Consider the following 15797-nt stretch of genomic DNA (forward strand, 5'->3'; position numbering starts at 1 on the left):
GAGGCATCCTTACGGTGGGAAGGTAGGGTAATGGAAAGATGCAATTCCAGTTCACAAAAATTTGGCCTTCAGGCCACATCTGATACACTTGCATAAAATTGAAAGACGATGCAATGCATGTTTTCCTAAATTAAACCAGAAATAGTGGTAGGGATATACCTTCATGCCAGCAGATGCACAGACAGGTTCTGATGGAAACCGTTTTCACTAAACCATGTCCCAGTTACTTTATGTAGCTTAACGCCCTGGGATTTGTATGTTCCCAACCAGAGGGTGCATGCTGGAGCTCCATGGGCCTGAACTTGTCTTCCAGACCTGTTTGGCCTGCGGGGTGTAGTTTAAACTTTTGAATTAGTTATGGATATTTTGAAATTGTTAAGTTTCACATGGAAAGCTGGACTTTGGGCTTCTCTGAAACATGAGAAGCCCGGGCCACCCTGGGTGGGACTGTTGGCTGGAGCCAACAGCAGTGTTAGGTGTGAGGGTGACAGTCTGTACCTCTCCAGCTGTCTTCCCCCACCTCTGCCTTCACTCTGTTAAGGGACTTGTCCACTCTGCACATGTGAATTTTCTAAAAATTAGTCCTGGTTCAGACAAACCACTGCACCCAGTGCTTGGTCATCGTATTAGGATTATTAAAGTCACAGATGACTTTGACACTCTAGGATCTAGAATTATGTAATGTTAAAACCTCAAATCTCAATTTCTGGAGATTTCTTTAGGCAGATTCAACCAAACAGAGGCTGACTGTACATTTCCTGAAGGCAGGCACAACATGACGTCCTAGTTTCCTGGATTCTGCATTCCCCTAAGGTGCCATGAGATGTAGGAGAGTGTGTGGTCTCTGAAATTAAGCTCAGGAATTTGGATCCCCAATAGTTACTTGCCATTCAGTGTAAAGCAAGTTATATACTATCCCTGAGCTTGTTTCCTCAAACACAGATAGTTATAACCAAACTACCTCTGTGGATTATTGCATATTAAATTACTATATATATGTCTGCTCAGAGTTTACAGCAAATTTAAAACTAAATAAATAAAATTACTATATGTGAAAGCATCTTGAACGGTACCTGGCCCACAGTGACCACCCAAAATAGTTGTTTCTCTTGCTCTTGGGATTTCAGTTTCTGGAGTGCAGTCAATCATAGCTCACTGCAGCCTCGACCTCCTGGGCTCAGTGATCTTCCCGGTCCAGCCTCCTGAGTAGCTAGGATTACAGGTGTGTACTACCATGCCCACCTAATTTTTAATGTTTTATTTGTAGACACCAGGTCTGTGTTGCCCAGGCTGGTCTTGAACTCCTGGCCTCAAGAAATCCCCCTACCTCAGCCTCCCAAAGTACTAGGATTACAGGCATGAGCCACAGTGCCCAGTTCTTGGATACCTGCTTTACATTCCAGTTTCTGTTCTCTCCCTCGGGATTTTGATTCAAGAGGTCCCAATGGGGCCTGAGGGTTAACATTTTAACATTTAATCCTCAGGGAGGAGTTCTAGACCACACTCTGACAGTGCCCATCCTGGATTGGCCACAGTTGTTCAAGTAGATGAGACACAGAACAAAGAAATAGGCCCTGGTTGATTCCCTGGCTGGTCCTGGCCAGCATGCTGATCCTGCAGCTCCATTGGATGCACTGCCTGGGTCCCAATTGTCTACTTATCACTTCATGGGCATTTATTGAGCACCTACTAGAAACACAGTGAGGCAGGCACTTGGCATTCAAAGGTAGGTGAAGTGGTTCCTGTTCTCAGGGAGATTGGGAATGGAATACAAAGCCCAGGGCCTGGCATTGGGCTCCAGTTCCTGTCTTTCCTACCACTCACCATTCAATACCATCTCTAATGCCTTCTTCCCAAAGACAGTTGCTCCTCCCCACCCAGCGCCATGCATTCTCATGCCATATTACTGAGTCTTGGATAATAGTTACTCTTGCATTACATGCAGACACTTACCATAGTACCGTTTAGGTGTTCATCACATACTTGTGGGACTTAATTTCCTTGGACAAATCTGTCTTCTGAAACTTCAGCTTATGTTTATTCACTCATCAAATATTTATAGGCCAGGCGTGGTGTTTCACGCCTGTAATCCCAGCACTTTGGGAGTCCAAGGCAGGCAGATCACCTGAGGTCAGGAGTTTAAGACCAGCCTGGCCAACATGGTGAAACCCCGTCACTGCTAAAAATAACAAAAATTAGCCGGGCGTGCCTGTAATCCCAGCTACTCGGGAGGCCGAGGCAGGAGAATCGCTTGAACCTGGGAGGCGGATGTTGCAGTGAGCCAAGATTGGGCCATTGCACTCCAGCCTGGGCGATAAGAATGAAACTCCATCTCAAAAAAAGAAAAAAGGCCAGGCACAGTGGCTCATGCTTGTAATCCCAGCACTTTGGGAGGCCAAGGCAGGTGGATCAACTGAGGTCAGGAGTTTGAGACCAGCCTGGCCAACATGGCGAAACCCCATCTCTACTAAAAATACAAAAATTAGCCAGGCGTGGTGGTGGGTGCCTGTAATCCCAATTACTCGGGAGGCTAAGGCAGGAGAATCGCTTGAAACTGGGAGGCGGAGGTTGCAGTGAGCTGAGCTCACACCACTGAACTCTAGCTTGGGAGACAAGAGTGAAACTCCTTCTCAAAAAAAACAAAAAAGAAAAAGTATGGATGCGAGTCGGGGCTTACACAAAAGTGAGGGGTCAGGAGGGGGAATGTATGCAGCACCTCCTATAAGCCAGACAGTGGCCCAGAAGCTGGGGATACAGCAACGGACAAAATTACAATCCCTGCCCACATGGAGGTTTTAGTTGGGGAAGACAGGTCATATAAACATACTATTTTGAATCTTACTTGTTCAATTGTATTTTGTACCCTGACATCTGCTGCAATCTTATTTGCTCTCTGAATCCTACCTTATTTTCCTGCCAGATGGACTTCTTTCCTAGTCCTGGTCTACACAGCCTATGCTCAGGTGTTGATTTTATTATCTATAGCTAGAGAGCTCTCTGTGTATACTGTTACATTTTGATTCAAAATGTCTGTGTTTCTTCCAGGCTTTGATCAAAATCAACCATTCCTTTCCAAAATTCAGAAGCTTCCACAACAAGGTAACTTTTAAAAATGCAACCTGTATATTCTTTTCTTACAGAATATCGCAGAGAAGGCTTATTGAAGCCAGGTGACTGCTGTCCCATTTTTTTGTTGTTCTAATACTGCTTTTCTTTTTAAGCTCCTTAGCCCTTATGCCAAATACAAAAATAACTCTGACTACTTTGCATTCATATTCCATAACTTATTTTGAGTAGTGCCATTAATAATTTATTGTAAAAGATAATCTTACCTTTAAATATGTGATTTTAAAATAAGTTTTGCTGCCTTCTTACTGAGCTTTTCATGTCGTTCTGGGTATAATTGTTCTACAGAAATTCAAGTCCAATTATATAATTAAAATGACAGGTTTCAATATATTAATATTCTACAAAGTGAGTTATATCTGAAAATTCAGGTAAACAAGTATAATTTACATTTGTACTCTAAAGTGATAACTTTTTGTGAAAATGCCCCAAAATATATTATTTCTATCCCTTTGCATGAGTGTATTTGTATATTTCACCTCTATTCATTATCTTCTTTGGCTCTCAGTTGATACATTTTATCATTTCCCATGTCTGAATTACTTCCTGTTAAGAACATGAACTGGATTAATAGAAATTTCTCAGAAAAAAATATTCAAACACCAAGGATCTCACTTTGTGCTGTGAAATGCAAGATGAGCAATCTGATCTGGACATACCAGTCTTCAGTCAGGCAACAGGTGAATATGCAGGTAGAATTATAATGTGTAAAGCCGGGTGCGGTGGCTCACGTCTATAATCTGAGCACTTTGGGAGACTAACGCGGGCGGATCACTTGAGGTCAGGAGTTCGAGACTAGCCAGGCCAACATGGTGAAACCTCGTCTCTACTAAAAATACAAAAAAAAGTTAGCTGTGCATGGTGGCACGTGCCTGTAATCACAGCCACTTGGAAGGCCGAGGCGAGAGGATGGCTTGAACCCGGGAGGCTGAGGTTGCAATGAGCAGAGATGGTGCCACTGCACTCCAGCCTGGGCAACAGAGAGAGATTCTGGCTAAAAAAAAAAAAATTATAATGTATAGGATTGTGAATGATCACTCTAACCAACCAGTGGGCAAGTTGCTTTGCTCAGCGTAAGTTCAAACTGCCACATCAGAACGTTATTTGAGTGTATACATACACAACCATTAAAAGTGGCCGTTACCACGATGCATTCTGGGAAAGAAGCAGCACCAAATCCAAGATGGCGGCCAGCAGGAGGCTGATGAAGGAGCTTGAAGAAATCCGCAAATGTGGAATGGAAAACTTCCGTAACATCCAGGTTGATGAAGCTAATTTATTGACTTGGCAAGGGCTTATTGTTCCTGACAACCCTCCGTATAATAAGGGGGCCTTCAGAATCGAAATCAACTTTCCAGCAGAGTACCCATTCAAACCACCGAGGATCACATTTAAAACAAAGATCTATCACCCGAACATCGACGAAAAGGGGCAGGTCTGTCTGCCAGTAATTAGTGCTGAAAACTGGAAGCCAGCAACCAAAACCGACCAAGTAATCCAGTCCCTCATAGCACTGGTGAATGACCCGCAGCCCGAGCACCCGCTTCGGGCTGACCTAGCTGAAGAATACTCTAACGACCGTAAAAAATTCTGTAAGAATGCTGAAGAGTTTACAAAGAAATATGGGGAAAAGCGACCTGTGGACTAAAATCGGCCACGATTGGTTCCAGCAAGTGTGAGCAGAGACCCCGTGCGGTACATCCAGACACCCCGCAAAGCAGGACTCTGTGGAAATTGATACGTGCCAGCGTCTGGCGTTCGCTTGCAGCAGTTACTAACTTTCTACAGTTTTCTTAATTAAAAGTGGTCTAGGTAACCTGTAAAGAAAGGATTAAAAATTTAAGATGTTCTTAAAAAAAAAAAAAAAGTGGCCATTAATAGACGGAACTATACACTGGACTAGTTGGTGTTTTAAAAACATAAAATCTGGCTACCCTAACGGGATAAGAGTTCAGACATCAGGATGTTGACACAGGGTCCTACCAGAACCCAGGGTTTACTTAGAGAACATAAAAGAAAAGAGATTGTATGCTCTATTCCTTGCTTTTTTCTTTTTTTTTTTTTTGGTGGATGTAGTTAGGAGATGGGATGAGAGTGGCCACAGGAATTCGATGGGTCGTAGGAAATCCATTTTTGTTTTAATTGATGTTTCCCGTTGAACTGACATTTAGATTGAAATACCTGCGAGCCGGGTTTGGTGGCTCACACCTGTAATCCTATCACTTTGGGAAGCTGAGGTGGGTGGATCACCTGAGGTCAGGAGTTCGAGACCAGCCTGGCCAACATGGTGAAACCCCATCTCTACTAAAAATAAAATAAATAAATAAATAAAAGTAGCCGGGCGTGGTGGCAGGCTCCTGTAATCCCAGCTACTCAGGAGGCTGAGGCAGGATAATCGTTTGAACCCTGGAGGCAGAGGCTGCAGTGAGCCCAGATTGCGCCATTGCACTCCAGCCTGGGCAACAAGAGCAAAACTCTGTCCCCCCCCACAAAAAAAAATTGATTGAAATACCTGGAATTCACACCATAATTGGGGTGTCTTTAGGCTGAAATGGAGACAACAGAAGGTGAGGTGGCTTGGACTCAGGTGGCATTGGTAAAGGAAATGAAACGCATGCAAATTTCACAGACAAAAGAGTAGCTTTGCCACCTCTCATTTTGGCTGGGCTGCTCTGAGGTGCTGCATCTTTTATAGTGTCTAGGCTCTCATCCTTAATGACATTTTCATATTCTCCATCCCCCATCCCCCACCGCCTCTCCAGTAAGGCCTTTTTGACAAGCTGCACTTCCCTGCTTTAGTAATTGGTGATAAGATTTGTCCTGTAGAACATATACATAGAGGATTGTTCACTCTCCTCCTTTTGTGAAATAATTTTTAGAAATTGAGCTGTTAAAGATTGTGTTTGCACATATTTTTTGGAACAAGAACTTTAATTAAAGGATCAAAAAGCCCAAGCTCTTGCTTTTGAATAACTGAAGCCAGTGTCTATAATTTCTTGTATCTAAAATCTGTAGAAACTAGTTGTGTGATTTCAGGGGTGCATGGGGCCCCTTGGGTGTCTGAACAGAAGGGGGTGGGAGGGAGAGCCGCACCTCTGCACTCTTGCTCTGCTGGTGTACTGGGCAGCTGCCCACCCCCACCCCACCCTGCACTGCAGGCTCTGGAGTCAGCAGATTAAGCATTTTATAAATTATATTTTAAGTGTATATTTTAAACTTGTCAAAAAGATAAATCTAGCTTCTTTTACCTTTAACTTGTAAAGAAAGTTTGCCTTCTTGAGTTCTCTTTGTCATGGGCAGTAGGAGTAGCTCGCGTGAGTATCATCAGTGAAGGGAAACCCACACATCTTGGTGAGCAACAAGAAATCACCATGTTAAGATTCCAGGGATTTTCTTCCCTGGTCATTGTCGTAGCCAGTGTCTTCATGGAAGATATATTTTTGTTTCATTACCATATTTGATGCCTAAGCATTTAATAATCAGTTTATGACTACTAAACTTTTGAGGATCTTAGAATTTAACTGGCTCTAGAAAGTGGCAGAGAAACCTACACATGATTCCATGTCCTAATCCATAAGACATGAGTGATACATGCTGAGGAGGGAAGGTGAGTCACTCCCCCTGTTAGTCTGAGGGAATGTGTATGAGTCATTTTGTGCTTCTTTTTTTCTTTATTTTATTTTATTTTTAGCATAATAAAGTACCAAACCAAGAGTTGTCCGGTTTTTGTTTTGGAGAGTGAGGGCTACTGGTGAGGGTAGATTTCTGAACTACCCCAGAGAACGTAGTCAGGAACCTCCCAGCAGGATGAGAGAGGAGCCATCAGCTGGAAGGAGAGGGGAAAGGATCAGGAGAGGTAAGGGAACTAGGATTGCTTAACATGCAAAGGGTAAAGTAGAACCAAAGAGAATTTTTGTGCCCCAACAGGAGCAGGAAAATCTGAGAGGATGCCAACCAACTTCTAAGATTATTTTATTGATTCAGAGAAAATGCAAATTTCAACCACAGCTAAACAATAAAAAGGGAAACTTTTCATTTAGAACCAATAGTTATCATGAGTTGATTAAAAACATGAGCTGGCCTAAAGGTGGTATCCTAAACTTCTGGAGTGTGGAAAGTGATTGTTAAATTGCCTTAATTCTCTACCTAACATTTTTCTACAATGCAAGCATCTAAGAAAAGACTGAAAAAGTGGTGACCCAGATATTTGAAAAGTCAGCTTTCACCCAAATATGAGAAAATTTTTAAATGTCAGGTGGGCAATGATGTTGGTCTTGCTCCTCCAGGGTGTTTATCTTGCAGGGACACTGTTGGGGTGCAGGTGGGGTGGTCATGAGGACACCAACCTGCTCTGTGAAATCAATTTCCAAAGCTTGAGCTCACTTCCAAAAACACTTCTCAAGCATGATGATAACCAACTATAGATTTATCCTGAGGGAATAATCTTTCTACAAGCTTTTATGTTCACTGTGTTGGCTTGTGGCAGCTAGTGAAAACTGGATGATTTCCTCCCTTAATCTAGAGGTTGACCATTTAGAAACACAGCAGAAGAGACTTCCAAAATGAATAAATATCTCCTGCTGTTTGAAAAGTGAACCTTCTAACAGATGAAGAAATTGCCCAGGCAGGTATTCTGAGTCACTGTGTGATTCTGGACATGCCACTCAACCTTTCTCCAGGCTTAAGTGAAGTTAATGTTTTTCCTCCCACTGACTCATGATGGTGCCTTGGGGACAGAAGAAATGAATGTTAGAAAGTCAAGTGCAAATTTCTAAAATGCCACAGGAAAAATCAGGTAAAAAACATTTTTTTGTGAAATGTAGCTGCTGTGTAAAAGACACGTGGCACACAGCCTTCCTGGCTCAGGGACAAAAATATTCATCTTTCTATAATTCAAAACCAAAAGTGGAACAACACCATGGAAGGTTTTAAGAAGGGAAGCAGAGTGTCCTTTTTAGACCAATGAGGTGAGTCATGTTCTTTTCTGATGTCTCTGGGAAAGATGTGATCAACATAAAGATGTTTTATTGCCAATGCCTAGGTAAAGCAATCTCAGTATTCATGTCTCAGAAACATGTCTTCAGATGCAGTTTCACCTCTCTGAAAATGAGCTCTCCTATGGGAAGGTTTGGTTACTAGTATAATTACAGGCTTCTGAGGGTGCCCTGGCTGTGTCTTTTGTCCATTCCCAACTGTTGCTCCTTCTTTAAAATATACATATGTCACGCCTCTGCCTGATCTCTTGACATTACTGACTAGAATGCCTTTTCCTACTAGTGGGCCACATGCATAAAATAGTTTCACAACACATGGTTGTCGGAAGGGCCATCTCTGATGCAGCATATATACCAGCACTTAATGTTAGCATCTCTCACCACTTAGTGAACAAATTTAGTCATAAGTCAGGCTGGGATTCTAATTTTATTTATTTATTTATTTATTTATTTATTTATTTATTTATTTTACAGACAGGGTCTCTGTTGCCCAGGCTGGAGTGCAGTGCAGTGGCATGATCATAGCTCACTGTAACCTTGAGCTCCTGGGTTCAAATGATCCTTCTGCCTCAGCCTCCAGAGTAGCTGGGACTACAGGCATGTGCCACCATGCTGGCTAATTTATTTTAAACGTTTTTTGTAGAGACAGGGTCTCACTATATTGTCCAGGCTGGTCTCAAACTTCGGCCTCAAGTGATCATCCCGCCTCAGCCTCCCAAAGCACTAGGATCACAGACGTGAGCCACCGTGCCTACCCCAGGCTGGGATTCTAAAGATAGGCAGGCAAGGGCCTTTGTTAGAAGGAAATTGTCCAAAATTTCAGCAAGCAAACGTGTGTTTTTTCTTGATGAGGACACCATACAACACACATCTCCACTAGTGCAAGACACTTGGAAATGGGCTTTGCCAGTGATATGTCCAGAAGAGGTGAGGCGCTAAGATAGCTGGTTTACTGGCCTCAGTATTTCTCTTGCTCACTAGCAAGAGAAATATGTCAACATTTCAGAATCACATAGAATTCTGAGGAATCCATGAGGTACAGAGACTCATGCCCACGTCACCCTCTAAAGTTCAAAGGATACGCCTTTACACGTGGGAAGATGCTATGCAGTGACTATTAGAAAAGGATAGAAAAATTTAAACGGGTTTTTTGTTTTCTGTTTTTTTGTTTGGTTGATTTTTCAGACTCACCAAAGTAGCCACTAGACCATCAAGTTTGAGAGACACAACTTCATAAAACACAAATGTCTGTAATCCCAGCACTTTGAGAAGCCAAGGTGGATGGATCACTTGAGCGTAGGAGTTTAAGACCAGCCTGGGCAACACAGTGAGACCCTCATCTCTACAAAAAATACAAAAAAAATTTTGCCAGCTATGGTGGCACATGCCTGTGATCCCAGCTGCTTGAGATGCTGAAGTGAGAAGATCACTTGAGCCTGGGAGGTTGAGGCTGCAGCAAACTATGATTATGCCACTATATCCCAGCTTGGATGACAGAGCAAGACCTTATCTCAAAAAAGAAAAAAGAAAACACAAATGCCTGTTTCTGTATTAAGATACTCTTCTATTACCATGAAAAGCTTGGAGAGGCCAGGTGCGGTGGCTCATGCCTGTAATCCCAGCACTTTGGAAGTCTGAGGCGGGTGGATCACGAGGTCAGTAGTTCAAGACCAGCCTGGCCAAGATGGTGAGACCCCATCTCTACTAAAAATACAATAATTAGCTGGACGTGGTGGTAGGCACCTGTAGTCCCAGCTACTCAGGAGGCTGAGGCAGGAGAATTACTTGAACTGGGGAGGCAGAGGTTGCAGTGAGCCGAGATCGCGCCACTGCACTCCAGCCTGGGCGACAGAGCAAGACTCTGTCTCAAAAAAAAAAAAAAACAGAAAAGAAAAGCTTGGAGAACCAGAAATTTAATTTGTTTACTCTTTCATTAAGTTGTCCAACAAACTTTATTGAACACGTCCAATGACCAAAAGCTGCACTTGGGTCTGGAGATACAACTGTAAAGGGGACCTACACCCTGCCTTTGAGGAGCCTCCAACCCTTACCCCATTTTAGGCTCTGCATATGTAGTTTCAGGCTAATTTGCACAACTGGACCACCTATTTAGAACATGAGAATCAGAGACAAGTGGTTTCTTGAACTCATCAATAACCAATTATCACTAAAAAGTCTATGCTTAGATATGAGAAAGTATTCCGTGACCTATTTCATAAACCTCATTTAAAAATATACTTGGTGGCCAGGTGCAGTGGCTTACGCCTGTAATCCCAGCACTTTGGGAGGCTGAGGTGGGAGGACCACTTGAGACCAGGAGTTCAAGACCAGCTTGGACAAGATAGCAAAACCCCATCTCTAAAAAAACTAAAAAAAAAGTTAGTGAGGCATAGTGGTGCATGCCTATAGTCCCAGCTACTCAGGAGGCTAAGGCAAGAGCATCACTGGAGCCCAGGAATTTGAGGCTGCATTGAACTATGATGGCACCACTGCACTCCAGCCTAGGCAAAAGAGAAAGACCTTGTCTCTGGAAAAAAACAAAACCAAAAACCACCAACACCACCACCACCAACAACAAAAAACTCAGAAAACAAAAGTAAAACAATGGACTTTTTAATCCTAAAGTGAGGTAATATACCTGAACACCCATATATTTTTGGATATCCACAACAGCAAAGCAGAAAAGGTGAGGTGAAGGAGAGATGCTTGTTGGGGCCCCTTCTTTTCCATCATTTTAGAATCAACTGGTTTTCTTTGTATTTGAGAAGTATTTGAGGCCATCACCCCCAAGAGGCCAATCCAACTGTAATGGAGTTACACAGACTCACATGATCAGATAGACTTGGCTTGGTTGTGTTTTTTGGGTTTTTGTTGTTGTTGTTGTTTGTTTGTTTGTTTGTTTTTCAGGACTGAGTCTCGCTCTGTCACCCAGGCTGGAGCGCACTGGCACGATCTTGGCTCACTGCAACCTCCTCCTCCCAAGTTCAAGTGATTCTCTTGCCTCAGCCTCCTGAGTAGCTGGGATTACAGGCGTGAGCCACCACGCCGGCTAATTTTTCTATTTTTAGTAGAGATGGGGTTTCGCCATGTTGGCCAGGCTGGTCTCAATCTCCTGACCTCAAGTGATCCACCCGCCTCGGCCTCCCAAAGTGCCGAGATTACAGACGTGAGTCACCGTACCTGGCCAGACTTAGTTTTTATAGAAGGGTAAAAAGCCTTACAGATAATGTGGCTGGCCAGAGCCTGGCTATGGAGGCAAAAGTCCAGATTTGGAATGACCCATCTGACATGTCCCCTTACTTGTTCGGGCCCCAGGTTACTCACTTGTGAAATGAAGGCATTATGCTGGATGATGTCTGAAGTCCCTTCGCACATTCCACTATTACATGGTAACAGTGGCATTCTTAGCATGTTTTGTGACTTTAATTCATTGATTAGATAGTTCATCAATGACCAAAGTTGCTTCAATGCTAAGATTAGAACAATTTTGGTGAGGCTTCAAAGTTAATAATTAATGCAAATAAATGAGCCATTTCACACCTCTGCTAGTATGCTCTCCTTTCCAACTCTCTGTACAGAAGAACAAATAATAGCAAACAGCAATGAATTAATTCACAAGCAAAGATTACTTCTGGCAATTAGGAAAGACAGACTCTTTTCTGTTTATATATACCTATTCTGTACATAAATATGTGTTCACATTTATAAATATATATATGTACCCTTTTTCATTAAATACAAATATTCCCAAATAATATTATGATGTTACCACCTATAATATTTGTTGAGCACATACTGTGTGCCAAGCACTGTTGAGGACTTCATAGACATTATCCATGATTTCTTATTTTCATTTATTTCTTCTATTTCCTTTCTTAATGCCACAAATGATTTCTCAAAATATGGAGATTTGCAAAGTTTATTGTAAACATTTTATCTAGCAGGCACAACTGTTAACAGAGTGTAAGGAAATGACAATTCTTAAAAAATACTCTCAATTTATCTGAACTTTTGATCTGAACTCTCAATTTATCTGAACTTTCTGGAAATGTATTCATTTGAGCATGTTTATCTGGGGACAGGGATTTTGTCTCCACCAAAGCTTTCCTCTTTTGGACAGAGAGAAAAAATCTTGGAGACTATGGAGGACAGGAGACATTGCCATCCCTAGAGAGATCAGAAAATTAAAAAAAATCTCAGTCTGCCTCAAGGAAAATTTCCTGGCAATGAGGTTTATATTTGATAAGTTGTGATATTTGAACCACATGCTCTGGAAACAGTTATAAAATAAATTTTCACATAACTGAGACAATTTAGGTGTGGTTCTTTCAATCTGGACCGTATCAGAATTCATACTGGAACTGAAATATCTCAGAACCACTAATTTCCATCTCCTTTGTTAATGCAGAACTCCCAGAGCAGTGATGAAACACTTAATAGCATAAGGGATGTGTTTCATATTATGATGATTATAAGGCTACATGTTTTCCCAAAATGTACAAATACAATGTGCCATGTTTTCTTTACTCATATGCCTGCATATGGAAAACAGAAATAAAAATTGTTTACTTTGGTAACAACAAATGCCATTCTCTTGCTTAGTAGCTTTTGATATCCTTCAGCCAAACATGCAGCCTCTCAAAATACCAGAATCTGGCCGGGCACGGTGGCTCACGCCTGTAGTACCAGCACTTTGGGAAGCCAAGGTGGGCCAATCACCTGAGGTCAGGAGTTCCAGACCAGCCTGGCCGACATGCTGAAACCCCGTCTCTTCTAAAAAAATACAAAAATTAGCCAGGCATGGTGGTGGGCACCTGTAATCCCAGCTGCTTGGGAGGCTGAGGCAGGAGAATGGCTTGAACCTGGGAAGCAGAGGTTGCAGTGAGTGGAGATTGCACCACTGCACTCCAGCCTGGGTAAGTGAATGAGACTTCATCTCAAAAAAAAAAAAGATACCAGAATCTGTATTAAATACAATGAGTTTCTCACTCCCAGCCTCCTTTTTCTCTTTCTTTCCTTTTTTAATGACTCCATTGTTAAATAAGAAATGGATAATGTCAGCTTTCCCAATGGCACTAGTAGTATTTGTTGCTGTTTCATAAGTAATTTAGGAAAGCAACTGAAGCATAAAGGAGCTAATTATTTATTACTGTCTTCTCCTCTACTGGGTATCACTACAATCTTTAATATTAATGTCTTTCTTACAAGTGTAGGGTTGGAAAATTGAAGTCAGTGAGTTTCATTGATAAATTAAGCAGCTATGAAATGTTATCAGGTGACTAGCTGATCCTGATTTTATCATCAAACTAAAACAGTGCTTTGCTTAATGCATGCATTATCTAAATATTTAATCTAAGTGCATGTTGATGTATTCTTAATTGTCATAGCACCTTCTTTAAGTGAATCTCTTTTAGGGTCATAAGCAGTTTGAGCTGGTTCTCATAAGTCAAGTGCAAGCTTACCAATCAACAGTTCGACAACCAGTGTGGTACGGACAGGACAGACTGAACCGCGACAGAACAGCAGCCTGAGTGATGGTAGCTGTGCTCAGAAGCCAGCCTAGCCAGAGCTGGCAATTCAGGCAATTCACAGGATAAATCAAAAGCCACAGTCTGGGAGCCTAGAATCAGCAGAGAGGTGTCTGATGTGGATATTGTCGGAAAGCGTGTGCATTGTACAGCCAGCGTATGTCAGAAGAAACATGGTTCTAGTACGCTGCTTTTCAAACTCTACAGGGTGTAGGCAGAGATCATTAAGCAAACAGATGTCAGAAAGGACAGAAAGCTCCTTACCTGGTTCAGCTACCATCTCTGTGTAAAGAAGAGTGCATAAAACCCACACAGATAACCCACCTCTACCCACCCGTAGAGCATCCTCACTCTAGGAGCATGAAAATACCTAAAGATTTTCAAGTCTCTCGATGACCGTGTGAAAATTAGCCTAAAATCACATGTGCACAGGCTAAAGATGCAAACCATTTTCTCAAATGAGCACCACATCTTTTCAATTGTTCTGGAATTGGTGACACTACCATCATCCTCTTGATTCCTGTGGAATCTTCTTGGACCCTGACCTTAATGTCCATTTTGCCTGCCCCATGGTGACCCAGCCCCAGTGAGTGTTTTACCTCCAATGGCCGGGACACCACAGAACACGCTGCCTAAAGCACCATTTATTTTTTATTGTTTGAGACAGGGTGTCACTGTGTTGCCCAAGCTGGAGTTCAGTGGCACGATCTTAGTTCACTGCAGCCTTCACCTCAGGCTCAAAGGATTCTCCCACCTAAGCCTCCTGAGTAGCTGGGACTATAGGCACACCACCACGCCTGGCTAATGTTTTTTTTTTTTATGTTTTGTAGAAATGAGGTTTTGGCATGTTGCTCAGGATGGTCTTGAACTTGTGGGCTCAAGCGATCAATCTGCCTTGGCCTCCCAAAGTTCTGGGACTACAGACATGAGCCAGAGCACCTGGCTTTTTTTTTTTTTTTTTTTTTTTGAGACAGGGTCTTGCTCTGTTACCCAGGCTAGAGTACAGTGGTATGAACTCAGCTCACTACAGGCTTGACCTCCTGGTCTCAGGCAATCTTCCCACCTCTGCCTCCCGACTACAGGTGTGAGCCACCACACCTGGCTAACTTATCACAGATATGAGCCACTGCACCTGGCCAAGCACCATTTTTGTCACTGTCAGTTTCCTGCTTGAGAAATTACAGTGGCTTCTGCATTACTTTAATAATTGTGTCCTCCTTATGACCCTTTGCAGTCTCCAAAGGCTGGGCTCCTCTTCTGTTCCTGAGTGAATCTATTTATTCTCCCCTCCTGCGCTTGGCTCATTCCTGGGCCCAAGCCTTACCACTTGCTACTCTTCCTCTAAATTTGGATTTCTTCCCCTCTCTTGTCCTCAAACCCACTGTCACTTTTGAATTTGAAGACATGTTGCTTTGCACGCTGCTCCTCTTTGGGGTACATCTGTGAGCACCTGCATGGCTAAGAGGGAGTGCTCAGTGAGAACCCAGTGAATGATGAAGGTGTATGTGAACGATGATTGGATGGGAGAGGCTGCCCAAGTGGAAAAGCGGTATTTGCTTTTCAGTACAGGAAAATTTCCGTGATATTTTTCTGGCACACAATAAAGAAAATGCTATATTGAAGCAAATTAATATATTTTAACTTTGTGTAGATGCAGTGGGAATTACTTTTTAAATGGTGTATGGAAATAAAAGAACTGGTTGAAAACAACAATTTTTCAAATGAATGTGTCTAATGTCTCCCAACAGATAAGGAAGGGAATAGAAATTTGTGAAGAGGATCACACACCATCACTTTTACACACTCACACACTATGTAATTTTGCAGTAGAATTAGAAAAGTCAAATTCCATAGTCCAAAAGTAGAAAATAGTAGGAATTAGGGCTGGGTGTAGTGGCTCACACCTGTAATACCAGCAATTTGGAAGGCCAAGGTGGGCGGATTGCTTGAGTCTGGGAGTTAGAGACCAGGCTGGGCAACATGGTGAAACCCTGTCTCTACAAAAAATATATAAATTAGCTAGGTGTGGTGGCTGGCACCTGTAGTCCCAGCTACTTGGGAGGCTGAGACAGGAGAATCGCTTGAGCCTGGGAGGTCAAGGCTGCAGTGGGTAGTAATGGTGCCACTGCACTCCAGCTTGGGTGATAAA

General features: G+C 42.6%; 1 protein-coding gene across 1 annotated transcript; it reads left to right on the forward strand.

Annotated features, from left to right (window-relative positions):
* Nucleotides 1-3679: 3679 nt before the first annotated feature.
* On the forward strand, nt 3680-9741 carry UBE2L5 (ubiquitin conjugating enzyme E2 L5). The gene is made up of 2 exons (XM_054665157.2): nt 3680-8093; nt 9306-9741. Exon 1 carries the CDS (start codon nt 4310-4312, stop codon nt 4772-4774), a length of 465 nt encoding a protein of 154 aa, XP_054521132.1. The 5' UTR covers nt 3680-4309; the 3' UTR covers nt 4775-8093; nt 9306-9741.
* Nucleotides 9742-15797: the final 6056 nt, after the last annotated feature.

The sequence above is a fragment of the Pan troglodytes genome, chromosome 14 (assembly GCF_028858775.2).
Source record: "Pan troglodytes isolate AG18354 chromosome 14, NHGRI_mPanTro3-v2.0_pri, whole genome shotgun sequence".
Classification (NCBI taxonomy): Eukaryota; Metazoa; Chordata; class Mammalia; order Primates; family Hominidae; genus Pan; species Pan troglodytes.

Bases quoted from the DNA above. Each gene is read 5' to 3' on its own strand.
- UBE2L5 (XM_054665157.2), top strand. From the start codon at position 4,310: ATGGCGGCCAGCAGGAGGCTGATGAAGGAGCTTGAAGAAATCCGCAAA.